The sequence below is a fragment of the Marmota flaviventris genome, chromosome 6 (genome assembly GCF_047511675.1).
Source record: "Marmota flaviventris isolate mMarFla1 chromosome 6, mMarFla1.hap1, whole genome shotgun sequence".
In the NCBI taxonomy this organism is placed as follows: domain Eukaryota; kingdom Metazoa; phylum Chordata; class Mammalia; order Rodentia; family Sciuridae; genus Marmota; species Marmota flaviventris.
Window position 1 is genome coordinate 116,630,012 of NC_092503.1, and position 23,926 is coordinate 116,653,937.

Consider the following 23,926-nt stretch of genomic DNA (forward strand, 5'->3'; position numbering starts at 1 on the left):
GTCTGCAGAAGTTCACATAAAAACAGCTTTTTCTTTCACTGTTCTGGGCAAGTTAACTCTTTAAGGACAACACCTGAGAAGGGGAGAGCTTCTTCTCCCCTTTCTTTCCTCCGGCTGCCAGCTGTTACCATGGAGCCCAGTTGTAACTTATTTTAAAAATGTAGACATCTCTGTGAAGCCCCAGCTCAAGGCCAGAGGCCTTGTTTGCACATTTCTTCAAAGTACTATACTTGATATGTTTGTGAAAACTAGTAAGGGGGTGTCCAGCACCAGGAGTGATGGAATCTTCTCGGCCAGTGGCCAAGTAAACAGGGTGACATGAAAATAGGAAGTTTATCTACATTGGACTCTTTTGCAGAGACTCTTTTGCTGACAGTCCCCAAATCAGCCATGGTGAAGAGGGCTTTTCTGTGGAGAAAGGGGATGCCCACTTCACCTACCACCCAGCAATTCTACAAGGTATCTACCCCCCAAAAAAAAAAATCATATACAAGTATCCCAAGACACATATAAGAATATTCGTAGTAGCAGTATTATTTGTTAGAGGTACAATCAGGAAGCCTACAACAGAATATTACACTGCACAAAAAAATGAAAAATGGTCATTGCATACAATTGCATGGATACATCTCCCCAGCATAAGATTAAGCAAAAGAAGGCAGATAAAAAATGTATATTTTATTACTATTTATACAAAATTCAATCGATGATATTAGAAGGCAGAAAGCGCTTTCCTTTGGGGAGGAAGGAAGAGGTAATAATTAGGGGGTGGCCTCTGAGGAGCTGTAAACTTTTTTTTTTTTTTTAATTTGATGATGGTTACACATGTGGGTTTATTATGTAGTTTTTTTCTTTCTTTCTTTTTTCTTTTTCTCTTTCTTTTTTATGGTGCTGGGGATCTAACCCAGGGCCTTATACACACGATAAATGCTCCACTATTGAGCCATATCCCCAGCTCTCTACTTTGTAATAATTAATTAACCTATCACAATTAGGGTCTGCCCAGTTTTCTGAATGTATGTTATATTTCAACAAAAATTTTTACTTTAAAAAAGTATGCTGGGGCTGGGGTTGTGGCTCAGTGATAGAGCTCTTGCCTAGCATGTGTGAGGCATTGGTTTCGACCCCTGGCACCACATTTTTTTTTTTTTAAAGTATGTTTGAAAAAAAAAAGTGCTCTGGACAGCCTGGCACAGTGGTATATGCCTGTAATCCTAGTGACTTGTGAGGCTAAGGCAGGAGGACTGCAAGTTCAAGGCCAGCCGCAGCAACTTAGCAAGGCCCTAAGCAACTTAGTGAGAGACCCTGTCTCGAAATTAAAAAAAAAAAATAAAAAGGGCTGAGGATGTAGCTCATTGGCAAAGCACCTCTGGGTTCAATTCCCAGTACCTTAATAAATAAATGCTCTGTGTAGTCCAGAGGCCCTTGAGAGTCCATACCTGCCCTTTCTTTCAGTCTCCATACCGCAGCCAGAGTAACGCTGCCAACATACAAAATCTGATTCTGCCACTTCACAGCTCCAGATCACCCTCAGAATCGAGTCCCTTGACCCTTCATGACCCCACTTCTCTTCTGTTACACTCAGGCCTGGGAAACACTGTCTGACTTTCCAAACTCTGTGTAGTGCTCAAGAGAAAACAATTTTCATGGTCTAGGCAAGGGAAGTGGAAGAAAAAGAAACCACTCAAAAAAATATTTCCAAGGTATAACAGACCAGGAAGGCTGCCAGAAGGGGAAGGCAGGGGAAAGGCACGGGTGCCAGCTCACATTCACTCTTGGTGGGTCCTGGCGCTGATCATATCCTCCTGTATGTTCTCTTCCGCTGTAAAACCTGGTGATTGGAAGACAGAGAAAAGATCCTGGATGTGAAAGTCTTCAGTAAACTGTAAAGTGAGAGGGAAGGGATAGAGTAGCTGAGTAGCTGAGAGAACATGAGAAATCAAGATACGGTTGGTGACTAAGGCAATAGGATTAGGGCGCAGAGGAGGAATGGTTTGGGGAAGAGGCTGGGGAGCAAAATGATAAATCCATTCCTTCCTTCCCTTTTTATCCCCCCCCCCCAATATTGGAGATTAAAACCAGGGACTCTCTACCACTGAGCTACATCCCCAGCCCTTTTTATTTTTTATTTTGAGAGAGGGTCTCCATAAGTTGTGAGCTTGTGACCCTCCTGCCTCAGCTTCCAGAGTAGCTGGGATGACAATCATGTGCCACCATGCCTGGCATCTATTCATTTCTTCAGTATTGGCCTCTCTCTGTTGAGATTTAGAAAAGTCCTTGACAAAGTTCCCTGATAACCGCACGGTGTGGAACAGAAACTGCTTGTTTGTGAATTGATGCCTTAATCTGGAGCAGCCACTGGGGCTCCCACTGCTCGGGCTCCTTATCAATATTAACGTGAAAGGACATGGTCCCTAAAGTGGGTTCTTGATAAGCTACTTGGAGAGATTAGAATCTGACGCAAGCTGTTAGACACCAAAAGAAGGCAGCACGGAATGAAGGACCAAGAGGAGTCTGAAGATATACAGGAAAAACAAAACTCAAATTCAGTTTCTCTTACTACATTCTCCCAGCACAGATCACTTCTAACACCAGACAGGTAGGGTTTTCCCACACACACTAAGCAAGCAATCAATTACTGGTATAAATCAGTGTTCCCACACCTCAGATTTGACTAATTCACTCCAGTGGCTCACAGAACTCAGGAAAACATTTATATTTACTGGTTTATTATAAAGGACACAAATGATGATATGTATAGAGCAAGGTATGGGGGAAGAGGCATGGAGATTCCATGCCTTTCCAGAACCTCCATGTGTTCAGCTAACCCTGTCCTTATCTTATTTCCCTCCAGTGCTGGGGGCCAAACTCAGAGCCTCACACATATAGGCAAGTGCTCTTCCACAGAGCCACACCCCCAGCTGCGCCCCTTCCCTTCAGGTCTCTTATGGAGGCTTCATTACATAGGCATGATTGATCAAATCAGTAACTATTGGTGATCAACTTAACATTCAGTCCCTCTCCCCTCCCCTGAGATTGTGGTGGAGCTGAAAGTCCCAATGTCTATCCCGCCTGGATCTTTCCTATGACTGTCCCTCATCCTGAAGCTACTTAGGGGCTGCTGGCTACCAGCAATCATTAGTATACAGAAAATATCTGTCACTTTTTGAGGCAGGAGGAGTTCAAAGCCAGCCTCAACAATGGCAAGGCACTAAGCAATTTGGTGAGACCCTGTCTCTAAATAAAATACAAAATAGGGCTGGGGGTGTGGCTCAGTGGTTGAGGCTTTCTGTAGGAATTGGGACAAAGGCAAGATCTGGGAAGACCTGCAAGGAAAGAGAACAGCCTGGACAAAGGCCTAGAGGAGGGAATGTTGGTGACACATACAGGGCATGAAAAAAATCACAGGGGTGATTCTGGAGAGGTCAGTGAGGGGCCAATGGTAGAGGGTCTTCAAGCCCAAGTCAAGTGGTTTAGGACTTCACTAGGCAAAGAAACCAATTCAATGTTTTAGAGCAAAGTGACGCACCACAAGGTATTTCAGGAGGAAGTTTTGACTGCTAATGTGTGTAGGGTGGATCAGTGGGAGAAAGACAAAAGGCAGGGAACCCAGCCAGGGGGCTTCAGAATAATGTTAGTGTTAAAAGTCTGAAATGAAATTGAGACTAGGAAGGAAGGCTTATAAGTTGGGGATCTTTGGAAAAAAGAATTGACAGGACTTGATGATGAGTCACTTATAAGGAACAGAGGGAGACTGGATGGTTTCTAGCCTGAAAAGTGATGTTTCTGTAAAGTTTATAATTTTGTGTGTGTCTGTGGTGCTGAGGATCAAATCCAGGGCCTGTAGCAGGCAAAGCAAGCATGCTAGCACAGAGTTAGAGCTCCAGCTCTACGTGATTTTACTTTCAATGGAAAACATTTATTTAGACGATACAGGATAAATGGAGTAAATACAAGCTATTCTGACTTTAATGTTAACTATCATATATAATTCAGGAAAAGAATCCAGGTGTCTCTGTCAACTCCTGTAGGCACTAATGTTTTTTGGGGGACAAAAAGGTCATTAACAATAAAAGTCTCTGGAATGACTCAGCAAAACACTGTTTTATTCCTGTGTAAAATCCCAATGCATCCTCATTGTTCCTGAAGCTTCCCAAGACACAAAGTAAGGAATTACACATAATTAAGACTTTCCCATCCAGCTCAAGGATCACAAGATGAACATAAACACATTTTCAGGGGGTGAAATTAATCATACTTTACATTAGCACAGCACTCATCAGTTTAAAATGTCGTTTCATGCTGAGCTCAATGGCACATGCCTGTAATTCCAGCGGCTCAAGAGGCTGAGGCAGGAGGATCACGAGTTCAAAGCCAGCCTCAGCAACTTATCCAGGCGCTAAGCAATGCAGTGAGACCCTGTCTCTAAACAAAATACAAAAAGGGCTGGGGATGTGACTCAGTGGTTAAGTGAGTTCAATCCAGGTACCCAAATTAATTAATTAATTAATTAAATGTAGTTTCATATCCATTAATCATTCAATAAAACCTGAGCAACAGTGCTCAGTACTGAACAAGGAGGGCACAAAGATAGAGGAAGCCCAGTTCCTCTCTGAAGGAGCTAGTCCAGTTTATTTTGACAATCTTATACACTTTTATTCTGGCTTAACAATTAAGGACATTAGGGTTAAACTAGGGTTGTGAACACAAGCTCACCAGGTATGGTACAAGCAAGTTATTTCGTCTCAGTAAGGCTCAGTTTTCTGAAAGAATAGTAACATCTATGTTAGGAAATTTGAAGGTTAAGCCTGTAAATACATGATAAAGTGCTTGGCTTAATGCCTTGCACATGGTAGGCATTTATTTAGTCTTTATTGAGTAGTGTACAAAGCATTTATGATTTTATTTACCCAGTTTTGTTTTTTTATTTAAAACAATTTTTTTTGTATTTGTAGATGGACAGAATGCCTTTATTTTATTTGTTTATTTTTATATGGTGCTAAGGATGGAACCCAGTGCCTCACATGTGCAAGGCAAGCGCTCGCCACTGAGCCACTGCACTGCCTCCATTTCATTTTTTGTGGACCCCCTGAATCTTTTCTCAGTTTCTCTTTGTTTCTCCTTCTCTTGCCCCGAGCATTTTTTTTTTTTTTTTTTTTTGGTGGTGGTGGCGGGGCGGGGAGTGTGCTGGGGATTGAACCCAGGGACACTCAACCACTTAACTACATCCCAGTCCTTTTTAGTTTTTATTTGTAGATGAAGGCTGGCCTCAAAACTTCAATCCTCTTGCCTCCATCTCTCATGGAGGGATTGCAAGTTTGCACCATCCCACCCAAAAAGAGCAAACGTTAACTTTAGAGCACCATCTATCCAAGGCCAATCATTTTAAACCTCTCCCTTGCTCTGATCTTTCTGACCTACATTTTCTTGACTTTCCCCTTCCTTACCTCTCATTTTCTTTCACATCTTTCCTTTTCTCCCTCCAGACACCTTGCCTTTGGAGTCTGGAGACTCAGATTTGTTGTATGGCTGTGGAAAAATAAGTCATTTAACTGCTGTAAGCTTTCACATCTGAAAAATGGAAATAATACTAGCTACAGGATTCCTTTGTGGAGATGAGACAACAAAGTGCAAAAACTGGGGAAATCGCACAGCTCCTTGTGATAGTTTGTCACTAGGATCTCTCAATTCTATTTCCTTTCATTTTTCATCTCCTGTTCTTCCCTGGCCAATTATGGGACTAAGAAATTCTTCAAATTGAGGCCGGGTGCGGTGGCGCTCGCCTCTAATCCCAGCGGCTGAGGCAAGAGGATCACAAGTTCAAAGCCGGCTTCAGCAACTTGGGGAGGCACTACGCAACTTGCATTTGCAATGTGCAATTGTCTCAAAATAAATCAAAAAGTTCTGGGAATGTGGCTCAGTGGTTAAGCGACCCCGGGTTCAATCCCTGGAACAAAACAGACATCTTGAGTGTTAGGATATCCTTCCAATCAGAGTGAAGACTCGAAGGCCCCGCCTTCCCTGCCTAAAAGGACCAACGAGGTCGTGCGGAGAGTGGCGCGGTCTCTAGTTTGGAGGTCGCCTCTAATGGAACCTGCACTTTTCTTCCTGCTTCCGCCCAGCCACTTTTCGCCTGGTACCCCAAACTTGGAAAAAGAGTTCTTCCTTTTCCTTGTCCCATTCGCCTAAATCCTGGAATCCAAAGGGTTGAGCAGTGGGGACCGGAAGTGTGCGCAGCAGCAGCGGGTCCCCAGCAAATCGCCGGAAGTAGCAATTGCTAGAGGAGGAGTCCGCTGGCTTCGTTATGGCGGCCATTCCCCCAGACTCCTGGCAGCCGCCCAACGTTTACTTGGAGACCAGGTGAGAGGGCGGGGGTCGGTCCCTGCGGCTGGACTGGCGGAGGCGACGCGGAGTCCGGGCCTCGCCTTGAGCGCGGTTTCCCGCGCTCTGCCCCAAGAGGCCAGGCTTCACGTCAAAGAGCGGGAAGCGGCGGCGGTGAAGACCCCTGAGGGCGGACAGGGGACCGCCACGCCTGCGCCCAGCGCTGCACGGGCTCACGCTGTGGGTTTGATCCCCAGTACTTCGGAGACAGCTGCTGGTTCTCGTCCTCCTTCCACCTCATTCCTCATTCATTCATTCATTCATTCACTCAACAAAGTGGATTGAGCCCTCAGGCCAGGCAGGTAGGATCTGGAATCTGGGAATACAGAGGTGGATAAGACGCATCCCTGCCTTTAGGAAGTTACAGTAAGACCTTACGTGACACGTTGCACGGTGGTGTGAACAAATTAGTATGAAAGCACAGGAAGCACGTTTTTCCCACTATCAGAGAGTGAGGTGGTAACAGTATGATTAAGCACCAACCCGCTTGTGCCATGCCTCTGATGTGTGCCATCACATTTTAGTTTAATTCTCCTACAGTTTAGATTAGATCCAAGCTACACAGCTATTAAGTGGAGGGCACCTCATTTGGATCCTGGTCCTCTTGCCTCACATGCTAGGTTCTTTAGCCCCATTCGTTCCTTTGCCTCTTTGGAAGAAACTCAGTGATCTTTCCAAAGTAGGACGAGGGATCCTTCTCAAAAACTCTAAATAACGTCTTGCTGCTGAGAGAGCATAAAAACTTTCTCGTCTGGCTTTTTTTTCATATGGCCCTTGCCTACCTGCTGTTCCCCCATCAGCCGCCAGGGGGCCAACCAAGGTCCCTGCCTGATACTGTCTCTCCACTACTTTCAACCAGAGCAGAGTTCTTTCTACACCCCTCTGTATTTGCTGGTAGTGTTTTTGCACTGATCATCTTTTTCCTTCATCTTATATGCCAAAATTTTACTTTATGCAGGCCCCAACTTGTAATTTAAGTCTCTCGTCACTATTTTTTTTTAATTGCAGAATATGTTAAATTCAATCTAAGCAAAGTAGGGGTATAAAAAGGAGTAAAAGTCATCCCCCCCCCCAATTAACTGTTAAATAACTGTCCAGATTTGGGGGGGAGGGGCCCTGGGGATTGAACCCAGGGGGCACTTTACTTCTCAGTCACATCCCCAGCCCTTTTTATTTTTTATTTTGAGACAGGGTCTCACAAAGTTGCTTGTGGCCTCATTAAGTTGCTGAGGCTGGTCTTGAACTTGTGATTCTCCTGTCTCAGCCTCCCCAGTCCCTGGGATTACAGGGGTCTGCTACCACCCACGTGGCTCCAGATCTTTTTTAATGTATGTATAATCATCTCTGTGTTTTATCCTCTTAACAAAATTGGGGCCATAGGTCATATATTTTTTTTCAGTAATTTTTTTTTTCTCAGTGACAACATGTAGTTTTCCATAGTATGGATAGTTCCATATTTTAGTAATTTTCTTTTTCAGGGACATTTAAGTTGCTTCTGTTTGTTTGCTAGGACAAATACTAAAATGAACATCTTTGAACATATTATAACCTTAGAAGCTTTTATAAGTTTTCTTGGAGAAAAGTCTGGGTGGGTAATGATGTGTAGGAGAAGACTCCTTTCCTACCTTCCTTATCCTTAGGAATACTGGGGAGGAAAAAAAGCATTTATCACATTGGGTAGGTGCAAAGGTTTGAAGTCATCAGGTTTTGTGTTCACTTTATGCCCTCCCAAACACACAGACTATACCTTTGTGTGTGTGTGTATGTTGCTGAGATTGAACCTAGGGCCTTGCACATGGTAGGCAAGCCCTCTACCACTCCAAACCTTTTTATTTTTTTGAGCAGGGTCTTGCATAGTTGGCAAGGCTGGCCTTGTACTTGGATCCTCCTGCCTTAGCCTCTGGAGTAGCTGGGATTACAGGTGTGCACCACCATGCCCAGTTTTATTTTTCTACTAAAAGAAATTAAGGTAGGTGATCTATTCATGTGGATCAAAAATAGGAAAATTTAGGCTGGGCATGGTGGCCTAAACATGGTGTCTTCCTCCAGAAACTTAGGCAAATATAAGTAAATCTGAACTCACCATAATTTAATGTCATTTTAACAGAATTTACAAATTAAGTACAAGATTTTTTTTTCCTAAAAGAAGTACCAGAAATCCCAGCATATTTTATTAAAAGGAGATCATCTGTGTTTGTGTTATTTGCATTTGTGTTTTTGTGTTTGAGTATGAAATCTTGTGGTTATCACAATTTTCATGACTTACAAGATTGAAAATCAAGAATCCTTGCCAGGCACAGCGGTGCATGCCTGTAATCCCAGCAAGGCTGAGACAGGAGAATCGAAAGTTCAAAGCCAGCCTCAGTGAGACCCTGGGGATGTGGCTCAGTGGTTGAGTACCCCAAGTTCAACCCCTGGTACCAAAAAAAAAAGTGAGGTGCTAAGTAACTCAGTGAGACCATGTCTCAAATAAAATATATAAAGGGCTGGGGATGTGGTCAAGTGCTCCAGTGCCCCTAAGTTCAATCCCACGTTCCCAAAATACAAGAATCCTAGAGCAGCTCCATGATATTCTGTTGGCCATGATCTTGGGTTTTTTCCTTCTTCTTCTTCCTCCTCCTCCTCTTCTTCCTTTTTTTTTTTTTAATACTTTTTTGGTTATAAATGGACACAATATCTTTATTTTTATTTGTTTATGTGGTGCTAGGGATTGAACCCAGGGTCTCACACATGTGAGGCAAGTGCTCTACCACTGAGCTACAACCCCAGCCCCTTCCTATTGTTGTTGTTATTATTATTATTATTTTCATTCCAAGGATTGGACCTGGGGTGCTCAAGCAGTAAGTCACATCGCTAGCCCTTTTTATTTTTTATTTTGAGACAGGCCTTGCTAAGTTGTTGAGGCTGGCCTTGAACTTGCAGTCCTTCTGCCTCGGCCTCCCAATCACTGGGATTCCAGTTGTGTGCCGCCACACCCGGCTTGTGATCTTATGCTGGACTGGCATTGTGTTGTCCTTTTCCCTGCAGCATGGGAATCATTGTCCTGGAGCTGTACTGGAAGCACGCTCCGAAGACCTGTAAGAACTTTGCTGAGTTGGCTCGTCGGGGTTACTACAATGGCACCAAATTCCACAGAATCATCAAAGATTTCATGATCCAGGGCGGTGACCCAACAGGGACAGGTACAGTGAAGCTAACGTTAGTTTCTGGGTCTTTCTCTCATAACTGAGTGCTAAGGCAGCCAGGGTTTTCTTTCCCATTTACGTGGGTCTGGGTTGATTGATTTTCGTGACAATTCCTGCCTTCCCCAAACGAATGTGGAATTGACCAGAAACTAGTTTTGACTCCTGGGTATGATAGTTTTCATACCTTCTGTGTGTTTTTCAGCAAGAGCAGATAATATTTGCCTCGACTGTAGTGACGCGTAGAGCAGTCTGATCAATCAAAAGTTAAAATTTTAAAAAAGATATACAGTGTGTTGAAAAGAGTGAAATATTGGGTTCCTTCATTGGCTCTTTCGTTGGGTATTGAGCTCCTGCTTTGTGTCAGATGCTTTTCTAGCTGTGGTGAGATAGCTGTGAATAAAGAGAAGAGTTCCTGCTCTCAATGAACTGGGAAAGGAGTATGGACATACAATTTTAGTGAAACAGTTAAAGATTTGAGATGTTATTGGAGCAGAGATCTGAAGGAAGAAAGAGAATGAACCTTGGGATAGGAGAGAAAAATTCTGGGTGAATTGAAGAGCAGGTGCAGGGCCCCTGAGGCAGGAGTCTATGTAGACCTTGTAGAGCCTGGTAGAGACTTTAGGTTTTATTTTGAGTAAGATAGGAACCGTTTTAGAGTTGAGTAAAGGAATGACATGATCTGACCTACATTTTAAAAGGACCACTCTGGAGAACAGATGAAGGGAAAAGAATTGGAGGCAAGATCAGTTAGGAGTTTGCTGTCTACAAATACATGGTTGAAGTAGGCTGTTAATAGATAAGGTGGTGAAAAGTCATTGGATTCAGGCTTCTTTTTGTTTGTTTTTGTGGGGAGGTTGATACTAGAGATTGAACCCATGGGTACTTTACCACTGAGCCATACCCCAATCCTTTTTATTATTTATTTTTAATTTTTTAAATTTTTATTTTGAAACAGGATCTCACTAAGTTGCTTAGGGCCTCCCTTAGTTGCTGAGGCTGGCCTCAAACTTGTAATCCTCCTCAGCCTTCTAAGTCTCTGCCGACTACAGGAGTGTGCCACTGTGCCTAGCTGGATTCAGGTTAGTTTTAGATAGAGCTGATGGGATTTGTTGACAGATTGGACAAGTGGTGTGAGAGAAGGAAATGGTCAAGGATGACTTCAAAGATTTTAACCTGAATAGGGAAATGGAGCAGGCTGGTAGAGAAGCAGATTTGGAGGAGAAAGATCAAGTTTTGGACACATTCTATTTGAAATACTCAATAATCTTTGGGAATGTTGAATAAGTAGTTGGATATGAATTTGGAGTCCAAGGAAAGAGCTGCCATAAAGATATGAATTTGGAACTTCTGGATTTTAAGTGGGCTTTATTAGTGAAACGGGTGGAATGCTTACTCATTCCAAAACCTTTGCTTCTCAATTTGCTTGTTGTCTGCTAATTCCTGTTCTTCTGCCTTTAAACAGTCTTGGTTTTCTCTGTGCAGAATCTTGTCTCACTCTTATTATTCTTTGCCATTCTTAATTGTCCTTTATGGTCAGAACTAACCCTTTTTTCAATGTACATGGACACATTTCAAAAATACAAAATACATGGGACTGGGGTTGTGGCTCAGCGGTAGAGTGCTCGCCTAGCACGTGCAAGGCCCTGGGTTCAATCCTCAGCCCCGCATATAAATAAATACATAAATAATATAAAGGTATTGTGTCCAACTATAACTAAATAATAAATATTTTTTAAAAATACAAAGAAAAATTGCTCAAAAGCAAAGCTCCTAAAACTTTCTAACCACTATTGGCTTATCTCCTAATATCCTTCTGCTGAGAAATGCGCACTGTTGGCTTTCTTTTCAGATATCTAGTTAGGAGTATGCAGGGAAGGCTGGGTCTGTAGCTTAGTGGTGGAGCACTTGCTCAAGGCCCTAGGTTCAGTCCCCTGCACCAAAAAACAAAGGATGAATGGATAACCATTTAGCATAGATAATTTCAAGAGAATGGGATATTTCTTTATGCTTTTTTTTTTTAACCATGACAGTGTAATAATGGTTTAAGTCCCTCTTAGTTCAGGGCCACACATGTAATGTCCCTGGCTCTTCCTCTGGGAGCATACCTGAGCTTGTGGCCATGCTGCGGCGGTTGGGAGATGGTGGAGTGCAGTACTGCCTCCCTCTTGGGCAGGTGGCATGCAGCTGGGCGCAGCTGGGGAGTGTATCCTGCATCCTGTTGCACGTGAACCAAGGCGATGTCCTATGTCCCTGTTCTACTGACATCATTCCTACTCAGCCTTCATGTGTGAACACCATCTGTATACTATTTTTAAAACAAATAGTGGTATATGTAATTTTGTGTATATTTGATTTTGTTTCTTTTAATTTTGTATATATTTAACTATATTTTTTTTAACTAAAAAAAACTGACTTCCTCTATGAAGGATGAGGCAATTAGTAATTAAAAGTTTCTTATTCCTAATTTTTGTTGATAGTTTTATTTTGTTTTCTATACTGTAACACAGCTACAGTGTGCATTCTATTTCAGGGGTTCTGTGCCCACCACTTTGATATCTTCACATGTGCTAGAGGAAAGGATTTTGTGTCTTTTTTTCTTTTCTTTTTTAAATTTTGAGACTGGGTCTCCCTAAATTGCTAAGGGTGGCTTTGAACTTGTGATTCTCCTGCCTCAGCCTCCTAAACTGCTGGGATTATGGGCTTTATGGCACCCACCCAGCAAGATTTCTTATCTATTGGTTTTTATTGCAAGAGCTGGAGGGTATTATATTTTTTAATTGGCTTCTGTTTGAGAATTTTCTGTATTTATTTCGGTACAGGGATTGAACCCAGGGGTGGTTTACCACTGAGCTATATCCCAACCTTTTTAAGTTTTTATTTTGAGACATCTCACTAAGTTGCTAAGGCTGGCCGTAAACTTTCCATCCTACCTCAGCCTCTCTCAACCTCCCAGAGTCACTGGGATTTCAGGCCTTACTTCCCCCAGTTGTTTGTGAATTTCTGCCTATTCCCTTTATACTTGAAAAAGACCATGACTAGGTATAGTATTATTCTTGGGCCACATTCATTGCCTTAGATCTTTTCAGACAATTCTGATCCATTGCCTTCTGGGTTTGAGCACAGTTTTGGAAAATTCTGAGGCCAGATTTACTCCTTCCTTTGATTCAAAGGGAAATTTCTTTTTTCTTTTTAATATGTATATATTTTTAGAGATAGACACAATACCTTTATTTTATTTATTTTTAGGTGGTGCTGAGGATGGAACCCAGGGCCTCCCACGTGCTAAGAGAGTGCTCTACCGCTGAGCCCCAGCCCTCACATTTCTTTTGTGGGAAAAAGATGGCTTTTCCCTTTCTGCGCTGCCTTTACTAAAAGAGTCCCAAACCCTCACTCTGCCTCACTCAGTTTTCAGTCATGTCTGTTCTTTGCTGCTCTAATTTATTTATTACCTCTTTATTGGTACCATTTGGATCTCAATTTGTGTCCTTAGCGCTGCCATCTTTCACCTTACTCTGTGATTTGTTGTCTTCTCTTTGAGCTTTCATTTTATTCGACTCTCATTCCTACCGAATCATTGTATCTTGAGACAGCCATAGAGAAGCCACTTCTCAGGACATTTTCTCCCACGCTTAGTTCCTGAGGTATTTTGTCCTTCCTCCCTTCCCTCTTTCTGTCCTCCCATTTGTTGTGGTTGTTTGCAGTTTCTGTGCCGGTTCTTTCCAGGTTAATTTTCGCACCTGTGTTGGGCCTGCCTTCCTCTGCTCAGGGACAGTGTAAGTGGAGTTTCCTGGTCATTCTCCCCATATATGTGGGCCAGGTGTTTCCCCCACTCCAAATGCTAGGGTGCTCGTCTCCATCTTCTCCTAGCCCGAAGAGCGTTGGGGAGCCTCTTGTGGAAGGGCTTGCCTCTGTTCTGCCTTTCAGACTCCCCCAACCCTGTCCCAGGGCTTTCTCTACCAGCCAGTGGTGACCTTCTGCCTCCACTCCAACTCTGACTCATCCATCCCTCAAGTGCCCTAGAAGGTGGCCGGCCCTGGTTGCCCACCACATCCTGGTTGAAACAGGACCTCACCAAATGGCCCAGACTAACCTTGAACTTACAATCCTCCTGCCTCAGCCTCCCCAGAGGTGTGTGTGGGCGACTGCCCTCCAGGGCTGTGCCGCGCTGTGTTGGGGTCACTGGCTCATTCCCTCTGCTGGCTTCTCAGAGTTGGAGGGTACCTGTGGGAATTCTCAGGAGGACACTCCTTTCCTGTTATGACCTATTTCTTTTCTTGGCTGACTCTTTTCAGAATTTTTAGAATGATCGTTTTCTTTATTTGGCTGATGCTGGTGAACTTTTGGATTTTTAAATTTTCATCATTCTCTGTTCCCTTCTCTGGCTATTGAGTGGAGGCAGGGTCTAATCCTCCCTCAGTCCACTTTATCTGAAAACGTTCTGCCAGTACCTCAGTGACCTCTTCCTGTCTTCTTCCTCTCTTCCTCGCATTTCAATAATGAAATGAATTTTAACTCATAACACCAATGAACTGAGAAGTCTGTGGTTAGTGTATAAGAATCGGAAATGACTCAGACACGAGTTGCTGATGCCAGAGCTTCCCTGTATTTTTGTACTTGGTTTTCGATCCTTCCTAATGTCACATTTCCATGATACAATTTTAATGAAATTGAATCACAAGAAGATTTCCAAATAACTGCATCCAGCCTCAAGTATAATGAGTGTTTGAGCAGCTGCCAGAAGGTCTGTGATAAAAAACAAACAGAAGGTAGGCCTTCCTGGGTCACTGGATCATGCCTGCTTGCTGAGTAGGTGACACATTTTTTGCTAAACATCTCGGGTGGCGTGTGGCATCCTGGGATCTTCAGTAATTTGGTGTGCCATTTCAGCTGTCCTGTTTGGCTACCCTGGAACCATTTTTTCCACAGTCTTCTTCTGATACATCTTTCCCAGATGCTTTCTCAAATACCCTTTGACTTCTTGCTTCATTTCCTTTTTCTGCCTTCAGATGCTCATATTAAGATACCTCCGTGTTAGCACTTTCTTAGCCCTCTGTGTGCCTTTTACCTCTTTCTACTAACCTCTTCCTGTCCTCCCCTTTAGGCTTAACATCCTTGAGGTCTTGATGTTCAGCACTTGGGCCCAAGGTGCTCGCCAGCTGCTGTGATTTGATGATTAATTATATGCTGATTATCCTGTGCATCACCCTTGCACTGATTTCATCTCTCTTCTGAGTAGCCCCAGGAACACCTGAAATTTATCCTGTTGAACAGCGAGCTCACTGTTAGTTTTATTCATTTGATGAATATTTGCTGAGTCTGCGGGGTGTCCTGTGCTATTCCAGGGCCTGTGAGGAGTGCTTAAGCATTAGAAACCACGGCTTTTTTTCCCTTGCAGAGCTCCCAGGCCTGCCAGGAAACAAGCTATGCATTGTAAGAAATAACTAGAAGGTAGCAATATAATTAATATGCAAATGTTAGGGTGGCTTGGTATGGATTATGTGTATGCAGCAGGTAGGAATAATTCATAAGGGAACCATTGCAGTGGAGTGGGATTAGTAGGGCAGGGGAACGGACTGTGAAGAGGGTCTTGAAGGAAGTGTGGAATTGTAACCCTGAGAAATGGAGAGAAGATGATCTAGCATGACTCAGGCCGTTTGGGTTTTGTTGTTGTTGTTGTTGTTTGTTTGCAGTACTGGGGATTGGATCTAGAGGCACCTTCTGAGCTCCATCCCTAGCCCCTTTTTAATTATTTTTCATTTTGAAACAGGACCTCACCAAATGGCCCAGACTAACCTTGAACTTGCAATCCTCCTGCCTCAGCCTCCCCAGAGGTGTGTGCTACTGTGCCTGGCTCATTTGAGAGTCTTGAGTCTGGGATAAATAAGAAAAAAATATGTGAAAAGTTTAACCCAACTGAGGTATGTGGTAGTGTAGTATCAAGATGAAGGGCAGAGATGGGTAGACTTGGACTTAAATCCTGGCTTTACATGAACACTCATAAGACATAAACAAGTCCTGTAACCTTGCTGCCTTCTTATCTGTAGCTGGGGAGTGCGGTTGTGCTTATCTCCTGAGGTTATTGTGAGTAACAACTGATCTGGTGTTTGTAAAATGGTTAGCACAGGCTTAATAGAAAATAGGAGCTCAAAAAAGGTGTGATACTTATTTTTGTTAATTCATTTAACAAATGTCTTGGATTTTTCCGTAGGCCTGGCATAGCTGGGGATACAACAACTTGTGGAACTCCCGTTCTAGTGGGAAAGACAGAATATGTATGAATAAGTACATGCCATACTTTCAGGTTGTGACAGATGATATGGAAAACATAATTACTTCAAGGGGTAGAGGGCTGAGGCTACAGCTCAGTTGGTGGAGTACTTCCCTCGCATGCACAGGGCCACAGGTTCAATCCCCAGCACCAAAAAAATTAAAAAAAAAAAAAACCTACAAGGGGTGGAGCAGGGTTTCTCCGCCTTGGCATTGTTGATCTGGGCTGGATAATTCTCTATGGTGGTCTGTCCTGAGCACTGAAGAGTGTTGAGCAACATGCCTGGCCTCTGCCCACTGGATAGATGACAATAGTACCTTTCAGTTGTGACAACCAAAAATGCCTCCAGAGATTACACAGTGTCCCAAAGGGTAACCCCCCTGGCCTAGAGGGTGACGAGGTGCTGTTTGAGATAATGTGATTAGGCAAGCCCTCTCTGATAAGGTGGCAGAGCTCTGAATATGTGAAGTAGTGAGCCATGAGACTAAGTGCCGGGGACAAGGACACTCCAAAGGGAGCAGCAGCCTGAGGCCTCACCTCCTGTGCTTGGCAGGAACCACTGAGGGCCAGTGTGGGTGGAGCAGAGAGGACAGTGGTGGTAGCAGGAGATGACTGTGGAGAGGTTGGAGAGTCTGTAGGCTGAGCTGGGGACAGGGATCTTGTTCTCTGTGTGAAGAAGAGTTGATGGAGGATCCCAAACAGGGGGGTGCCAGGATCGGACTCATTTTTATTTATTTATTTTTAATATTTTTAGTTGTAGATGGTCACAGTACCTTTATTTAGTTGTTTTGTTTTGTTGTTTGTTTTTTAACGTGGTGCTGTGGATCAAACCCAGTGCCAGACGCGTGCTAGGCAGGCGCTCTACCACTGAGCCCGAGCTCAAGCCCCAGTCCCAGCCCTGCACTCACTGTAAAAGGATCCCCCAGCTGTGTGAAGAAGAGACCTCTGAGGAAAGAGGGGAGCAAGGAGAACTGAGGGGAGCTCTTGTTATCAGAGCTAGAGGCGGTTGTGGTTTGGACCATGGCGATAGCAGCTGTTAGTGCTGTCCTCAGGGAAGCAGACACCGGGCAGAGGGGGACAGTTGAGACATCCATTGGACTAGCTCATTGGGGAAAGTCAAAGGGAGAGGGATCCGGAGTTGGAAGGGTGAGTCTGCACAGGGACTGCCGCTGGTGGAGGGAGCAGGGAAGAGAAGGGGGGGGGCCCGTAGGAGAAAAGGGGGAAGGAGGAACCCCAGGAGGACAGGAGTCTTGGAAACTTAGTGAAGACTTTATTTCAAGAAGGGGGCCATCAGCTGCCAGTTGATGCCTGAGGAGCGAGTCAAGGGAGCCCTTCCTGCATTCATAGCAGGAAGTCACTGGTGACCTTGGCGAGGACAGCTTCAGTGGAGTGAAGGGGGCAAGTCTGTACGAAGCCTGGTCAGAAGAGAGCGGGAGGAGAGGACGTGGAAACACCAGGTGTCGACAGATTTTCCAGCAGTGTGTCTGATGGGTCCAGGGAAATGGGATAGTGGAGGGGGAGTTTTATTTTTAAGATAGGAAATATCAATAACATGGTTTCATGCTGACAGGAATGATGTGTTAAAAGAAGAAGATTTGATAACAGGAGAGGGACATCGTAGTTCTCCAGTTTTTTCAAAGTGAATGGGGCTGAGCAGGTGGTGGGATGGTGCTGGGAACAGTTGGTTCACGCCATGAATCAGTGGTGCAGGAAAGAAGAAAAGGGTAGAGGCCAGGGGAACTTGAAAGTTCCCTTCTGAATACTTGCTTTTGCTCAGCAAAATAGGAAGCAAGGCTGTCTTTAACAAGCAGCAAGGAATGGTAGAATTTTGAGGACAAAACTGGTGGAATCACCCACCAGACTGCTGCCCAAGGTGTCCTACTAATCATGACCGCAGCTGCCTTTTGTGAAAAATACTCTGGTTCCCTTGGTTCGATGGGGGTTGTCATCACTGATACTACCCTGTGTTTACTTCATGTTATACATTACACGACTCCCGCTCTTGTCTCATTTTTTGTAAAAGTTAACTACTGTACTTAAGGTTAAATAGTAAGTGGTATAGTCACAACTGGAATTGGAATGTCTGACCCCAAAGGCAAGTAAGAGCTTCAAAGCCTCCTGCAGAGCCCTGGCGTTGTTTCTCATGATAGATGAGGTACCTGGCATTTGCAGGGATGATCCAGAAGTCTGTTCCTCTTCCTGCTTTGTTACTAACAAAGTGATGTATCGGTTAGCAGTGCTTTGGGCTACAAGTAACAGAAGACTCAACCACAATGGCTGTTTTATATTTCTCATGTAACAAAACGTCCAGAGGTGAGCATTTGTCCATTGATTTCACCTGCCCAAGCAGAGTTGTCGGGCACGGGTTTGCCACAGCTTTCCACTTTGACATTTTTATGTGTTGGTGTTGGGTCTCAGACTGTTGTCTTGGTGTTGCAAGATGGCAGCTGCTGCTCCTGATGTCACCCTGCATTCAGGGAAGGAAGATGGGGAAGGAGCTGTGGGTGGCTAAAGCATAAAGGAATATGTATGTCTGTTTTCTATCAGAAAAGCTGTGTCTTTCTCAGAACTTCCACTCGGCACATTTCTGTTTACATCAGTAAGTCAGAGCTGGGTCTTCTGGTCACCTCTGGCTGTAGAAGGAGCTGGTCAGTACCTGCCTTCCTTGTCAGAGATTGAAGCAGTCTGTGGAAGAGGTGGGGATGCTCAGGGGACAAGTGACCTGAAGTGACTAGATTCTCTTGCCGTCATCACTCCCTGCTCCTGCTGCCTCACCCCTGCTCCACATGCCCAGATAAATGTTTGGATTGGATTTGTTTGTCTTTCTGACATTTTGCTGCAAACCCTACTGAGTTGAATCGGGTTATGAAAAGATAACAGATTATGAGTAAGTGATGCTGTGGGGCCAAGCTAGTCCCAGTTGGTCCTACCAGGCCTAGTGATTCAGAAGGGGCCTCCATTCTCTCTATTCTTGTCTCCTGAGGGCTTCAAGGCCCCATCCTCACCTCTGACTTTCTCTGGCCTGTTCTTCCAGCTCATGTTTGTGGTGCTTTTGGTGATGGTTTTCAGTTCCTAGAGGGCAGTGGCCTGGAGGTTTCATCTGGCAGCTATCATTTTGCAGAGTTCACACTTTCAAGGCTAGAGCCTTACTCCTTGTGACTGCCCTAGGGCAGAGCAAAGCGGGGATGAGCCAGAACACATGGGTTACATAAGTGCTGTTTGGAAGTATACTGGTAGGGTACAATTTTTGGGATGAATTTTTACATAGTTTGGTATAGTTCAGTAATTTTCCAGGGCCAGGGCCAGGGCCAGGAAAAAGCTTGGGCTAGGTGGGAGGTTTCCCCTAGAGGGTTAGGATTCACCCCATTCTTCTTTGCATGAGAACAGTGTTTTGTTCCCAACAGGGACCTTGACAGGCTTCCTGTGGTGGAACAACCTGAAAGGTGAAGCAGAGAATTTTTGTCTTTTACTTGCTGTGGAAAGGCAGCAGCCATGACCAGGAGCCATGACCAGGAGCCTGGGGTGAACTTGGTACAGAATCTTGCTCCTTCTATAGCTGCCTGTAAAAGGAGGGGAGCTAGCTTCCAGGCAAGCAGAGAAAGCTAATAAATCCAGTGTTCGCTTTGTTCCAGGCTATTTTGTTCTGCTTAGCCAACTTGGATGAACCAGTGGTACAATAAGGTTGACTATGTAGTTGACCAACGTTGGCTGGGAAAGCTGCCCCCCCATTGTGGCTGTTTTCCTTTGAGAAAACCATATTGCTGTGTACAGTGGTGCACACCTATAATCCTGTTTACTCTGGAGGCTGAGGCAGGAGGAGCACAAGTTTGAGGCCAGAGATAGCAAGACCCTGTCTCAAATAAAATTAAAAAAAAAAAAAACAAAGAGGAGGAAGAGCTAAGGCTGTAGCTTGGTGGACGAGTGCCCCAAGGTGGTTCTGTTCCCCTAATGGGGGCGGGGGTGAGAAGAAAAGTGAAAAGAAAACCATATTTAATTTATATCCTTTTGCTCTAAGAACCTACTGAGCTTAGAGTGTCCGCAGTACCGTGCTCTTGTGAATATAGTATAAATAGCATTTGATGGTGGCTTTGCTGCAGATCATTCCCAGGCCTTTATTTTTTCATTTTCCCTTGACTGTACACTACTTGTCCCCTCAGTGAACTCTGCCATTTTAATATTCCTTTCTCCCACATCACCACTTAGCATTGTCCCTATTTCTCCTTAAGCTGGATAAGTTTGAAAAAGATGAATTTTTGATTCTCTTATTTTGAGGCAGGTCTCGCTAAGTTGCTGAGGCTAGCCTCAAACTTGTGATCCTCTTGCCTCGGCTTTCTGGGTAGCTTGGATTACAGGCATGTGCCACTCCACCTGGCTGGCAACTTAGGTGAATTTGATTTTCCATAATCTAGGTTAAGGGTGGCAAACAGATTTTAACTCCTTGCTATCTTTTCTCATCCTCCAATAATGGCTAACTGGAGTTGTGGATTGGTAAGGATTTATAGGCAAATCTAAGCTCGGCAGGGAAGAGTGCTGATTGATGGCAGCGTCAGTGATGGGCACAGGGTTAGGGCTTGGGGTGTTTCCGCAAAAATGCTAATAAAAATGTTAAATGTCAGGAAACCTCTTACTCTGTCAGATTATGAATGAGAGTAATCTGTAAATGAATATATTCTAGGGGACTTCTATTTTCTTTTGATAAGGTTGTGTTTTCTGCATTTTTGACGGTGAACATGTATTAATTTTAGTAAGCAGGGGGAAACACTATTATTTTGAAAAGAAATGTCTCACCTGAATGAAAACAGTGATTTGAATGTGCTGTGTTAATACTTGATTCAGTAGTTGCAATATATCTAGCATGGGGCTAGAACTGCTCCTTTTCTTCCCTGTACTTTGACAAATCCCTGGACTCTGGCTGTCCTTCTTGCTGTAAGGGGAGCTGTGGGACTGGTTCATTTCTGATCTTCTAATTGTCAGGTCGAGGTGGTGCATCTATCTATGGCAAACAGTTTGAAGATGAACTTCATCCAGACTTGAAGTTCACTGGTAAGTGCATCATCTGGCTGAACTGATTAGGAAGCGGGGGCAGATTTTGAAAGCTTGGTTCTTGGCTATGATTCAAGGTAAATGCCTGACACTGTGGCGTGGTGCCAGGCTGCTGCCCAGGCATGGCGCCATAAAGAGTTCTGACAGATAAAACGGCGTCTCACAGAGTCCTCAGTGGTTCAGAGTCTTGGTTTAAGTGTTCTAGACTCTTAACTATTAGACCACTGTTGTAGACTAAAGGACATCTAAACTAAAGGTTTCCTCAGAGACACACAAGACCTTGCTGGGTTTCTGAAGGCAATCAGTAACATGGGCCAGGGGTTAGCAGGGGTCATCAAGGGTCCAGGCTAGGACGTAGATGGGGACAGGGGAGACAAGGTCATCAGAGTAGAGTGCAGTGACCAGCTTTGTGCGGGGCAGAGCACCAGCTTTGAGAGAGACAGGTCATCTAGGGCTGGACAGTAAGTGATGACAACCAGAACATTCTAGGGATGCTTCTTTGCATCCCTAGAATGGTGTAGCAGCTGGAGCCATGAGACTTATTCATACTCTTTCCTCTCTTCCTTTTTCCCTCCAGGGGCTGGAATTCTTGCAATGGCCAATGCAGGGCCAGACACCAATGGCAGCCAGTTCTTTGTGACTCTTGCCCCCACCCAGTGGCTTGATGGCAAACACACCATTTTTGGCCGAGTGTGCCAGGGCATAGGAATGGTAAATCGAGTGGGAATGGTGGAAACAAACTCCCAGGACCGCCCTGTGGACGATGTGAAGATCATCAAGGCATACCCTTCTGGGTAGACTCGCTGCCTCGCAGGCAAAGCCAAGTCTTCTGCAGTGGCCCCATCAAACCAGCTTCCAAGTGACATGTAACTCAGCTTAATTTTGGCCTTGAATATATTGGCTCTAAGAAGCCAGGGGCCTTGGGTGAGTTAGGATCGAAGTGTACTTTAATAGAATGCTTCTCTTTTCTTCACCTAGTGCCTGGACTGACGGGGCATTCGCAGAAATGCCTCCATATGTTTATTTACAGGTTTCTGCCCCCTGTGGATGACCCATACTTCTCCTTGCTGTGCATGTCTGCTCTGATACACTTGGAACAAAATGAAGCAGGCTGTGTCATCTCACAGAGCCTAAACAAACTTGTTCTTGAAGAGATTTATATTCTGGCCTACACTACAGTCTCTGGTAGCTGACAGCCACAGAATTCAAACCAAGTAGTGTCTATCAGCCCTGTTAACCCTGCACACCCCATCTTCGTCTCCTACATTTGTTCTTCCAGGGAACGTATGCGTCTCTCTGTTTTCCCTCTCAAAACCAGAACATCAACACTGCTGTTTCTTATGCTTAAACATCCCACACAAAGCCACATTGAATTTTTGCCAAATGAAAAATGCATCCAACAATCAAGTTTCTAAGAAGGTGCCAAGTGAGGAATGATAATGTTTAATAATTGAGAAAGGAATTTATTAGAAGGAAGCTGAGGCATTGACCATTTTTTCCCCAGAAGGAGAAGAAGTCTGTAGTGAGCACAGGACGGACCGCATTTTCCTCAGAGCAGCACCCTCAAGGAAAAGCACCGCTTATGTTTTTTAACCTAAGACTTTAGAGAAATCGGATGAGAGATTTTTGTACTTTTTTTTTTTTTTTAAATCTTTATGAGGTTTGGGGTAGGAGTAGGGATGAGAGGAAGTAAATACCTATGTAATACATAGAAATTTCCAAATAAAATGCTATTGGTGGTTAATCGTGGGTGTGGTCTGATTGTAATTGCTGTTTGAGGATCTAACAGCCATTTTCATCTCAGGTAGATTTGCAGAGCTTTAATCTTCCAAGACTACACATCATTTTAGGCTTGTGGGTTTTCATTGGGCTTTTTTTCAGGAGCGGTTCTGACAAAAGGCAGAACCAAAAAAAGAATTAAATGATATCAGTTAGCATTTCTGAGGAAGAGGTGAGCTGTAGGTGAACCAGGTGGGCAGGCCCAGAGACCAGGGAAACCCTCAGTTTACAGGGGGCCACAGGCAGATGTACTTCTCCTGGGAGAAGGGGTGGTAACTTTAATATTCCTTATCACTATAAATTTTAAAGATAGTGATTTACTCTTTGTAATGGCCAAGGTGCTGTATCCCACAGCTTCTCGACCTTCAGCTTCTTTCTCTTTCTGTCTTCCCTCAGCAAAAACAACAACAAAAAAGCCTAGCAACAAAGTATGTAAATGACTTCCTAAGGTCTCAGAGATGGTTTTAGTTTACAAAGTAATGTATGCTGGGATAATAGAAATAACATTTCTTTGGACTGGACTGCATGGACATAATAGGAGCTGACTCAGAGCAAGGAATGAGACACCCCTCCATTAACCTCCCAGAATTCTAATCCTGAGAATTGCCACTTCCATTCAGGGCACAGGCGCGGTGGAAACATCCATGTTCCTTTGAAGTAAAGAAGGTTCTGTGTGCAGGAACAGTTCCCTGTTTCTGGAAAAGTACACCAGGTAATGCCAAGGCAGCCACACAGGGACATGGACCAATTTGGGTAATGGATGTGACCTCAAAGAGAGACTGGAATTGACAATCCTTAGCCACTCTGCCAGTTAGCCAGAGATGTAAACATTCCTGTTTCTGTGTGACGGGAGCTTATTTAAAAGGGATTCTACTTAATTACTCTCTGAGAGTAAGAATCATGAGCACAAATCAGTGGGTGTGCAAGTGCACAGATCAGTCACTTTAGCCATGTCTCAGAGGCCAAGGTGAGGGTGGCTGACAAGGAGAAGGCGAGGATCCATTTATAACTTGGAGATGAATGAAGGTAGGTGTGGGGCAGCTGGGCTCATCTAGGACAGGAGAAAGACAACTTCGCTGGGGAGGAGATTGTAGACTTTCGAGGAGAGGCTTTAAACTGGAAATAAGCAGTGAAAGAGGCCTTCCTAAAAGTGCCCCTAGGATGGGTAGGAGAAGTTTGGCAGTAGGGTATACATGATGACCCCATGGGCCCTGGCCCAGGTTTCCTCACCCTTTACACAGGAGTCACAGAAGGAACCTATCAGAAAGCA

At 44.3% G+C, this 23,926-nt stretch overlaps 1 protein-coding gene across 1 annotated transcript; it reads left to right on the forward strand.

The window, feature by feature from the left end:
* The first annotated feature begins 6,067 nt into the window (after positions 1–6,067).
* Positions 6,068–22,626, forward strand: Ppil1 (peptidylprolyl isomerase like 1). Its single transcript, XM_027943607.2, has 4 exons — positions 6,068–6,360; positions 9,409–9,563; positions 20,809–20,877; positions 21,455–22,626. Exons 1-4 carry the CDS (start codon positions 6,305–6,307, stop codon positions 21,673–21,675), a joined length of 501 nt encoding a protein of 166 aa, XP_027799408.1. The 5' UTR covers positions 6,068–6,304; the 3' UTR covers positions 21,676–22,626.
* The last annotated feature ends 1,300 nt before the right edge of the window (positions 22,627–23,926 follow it).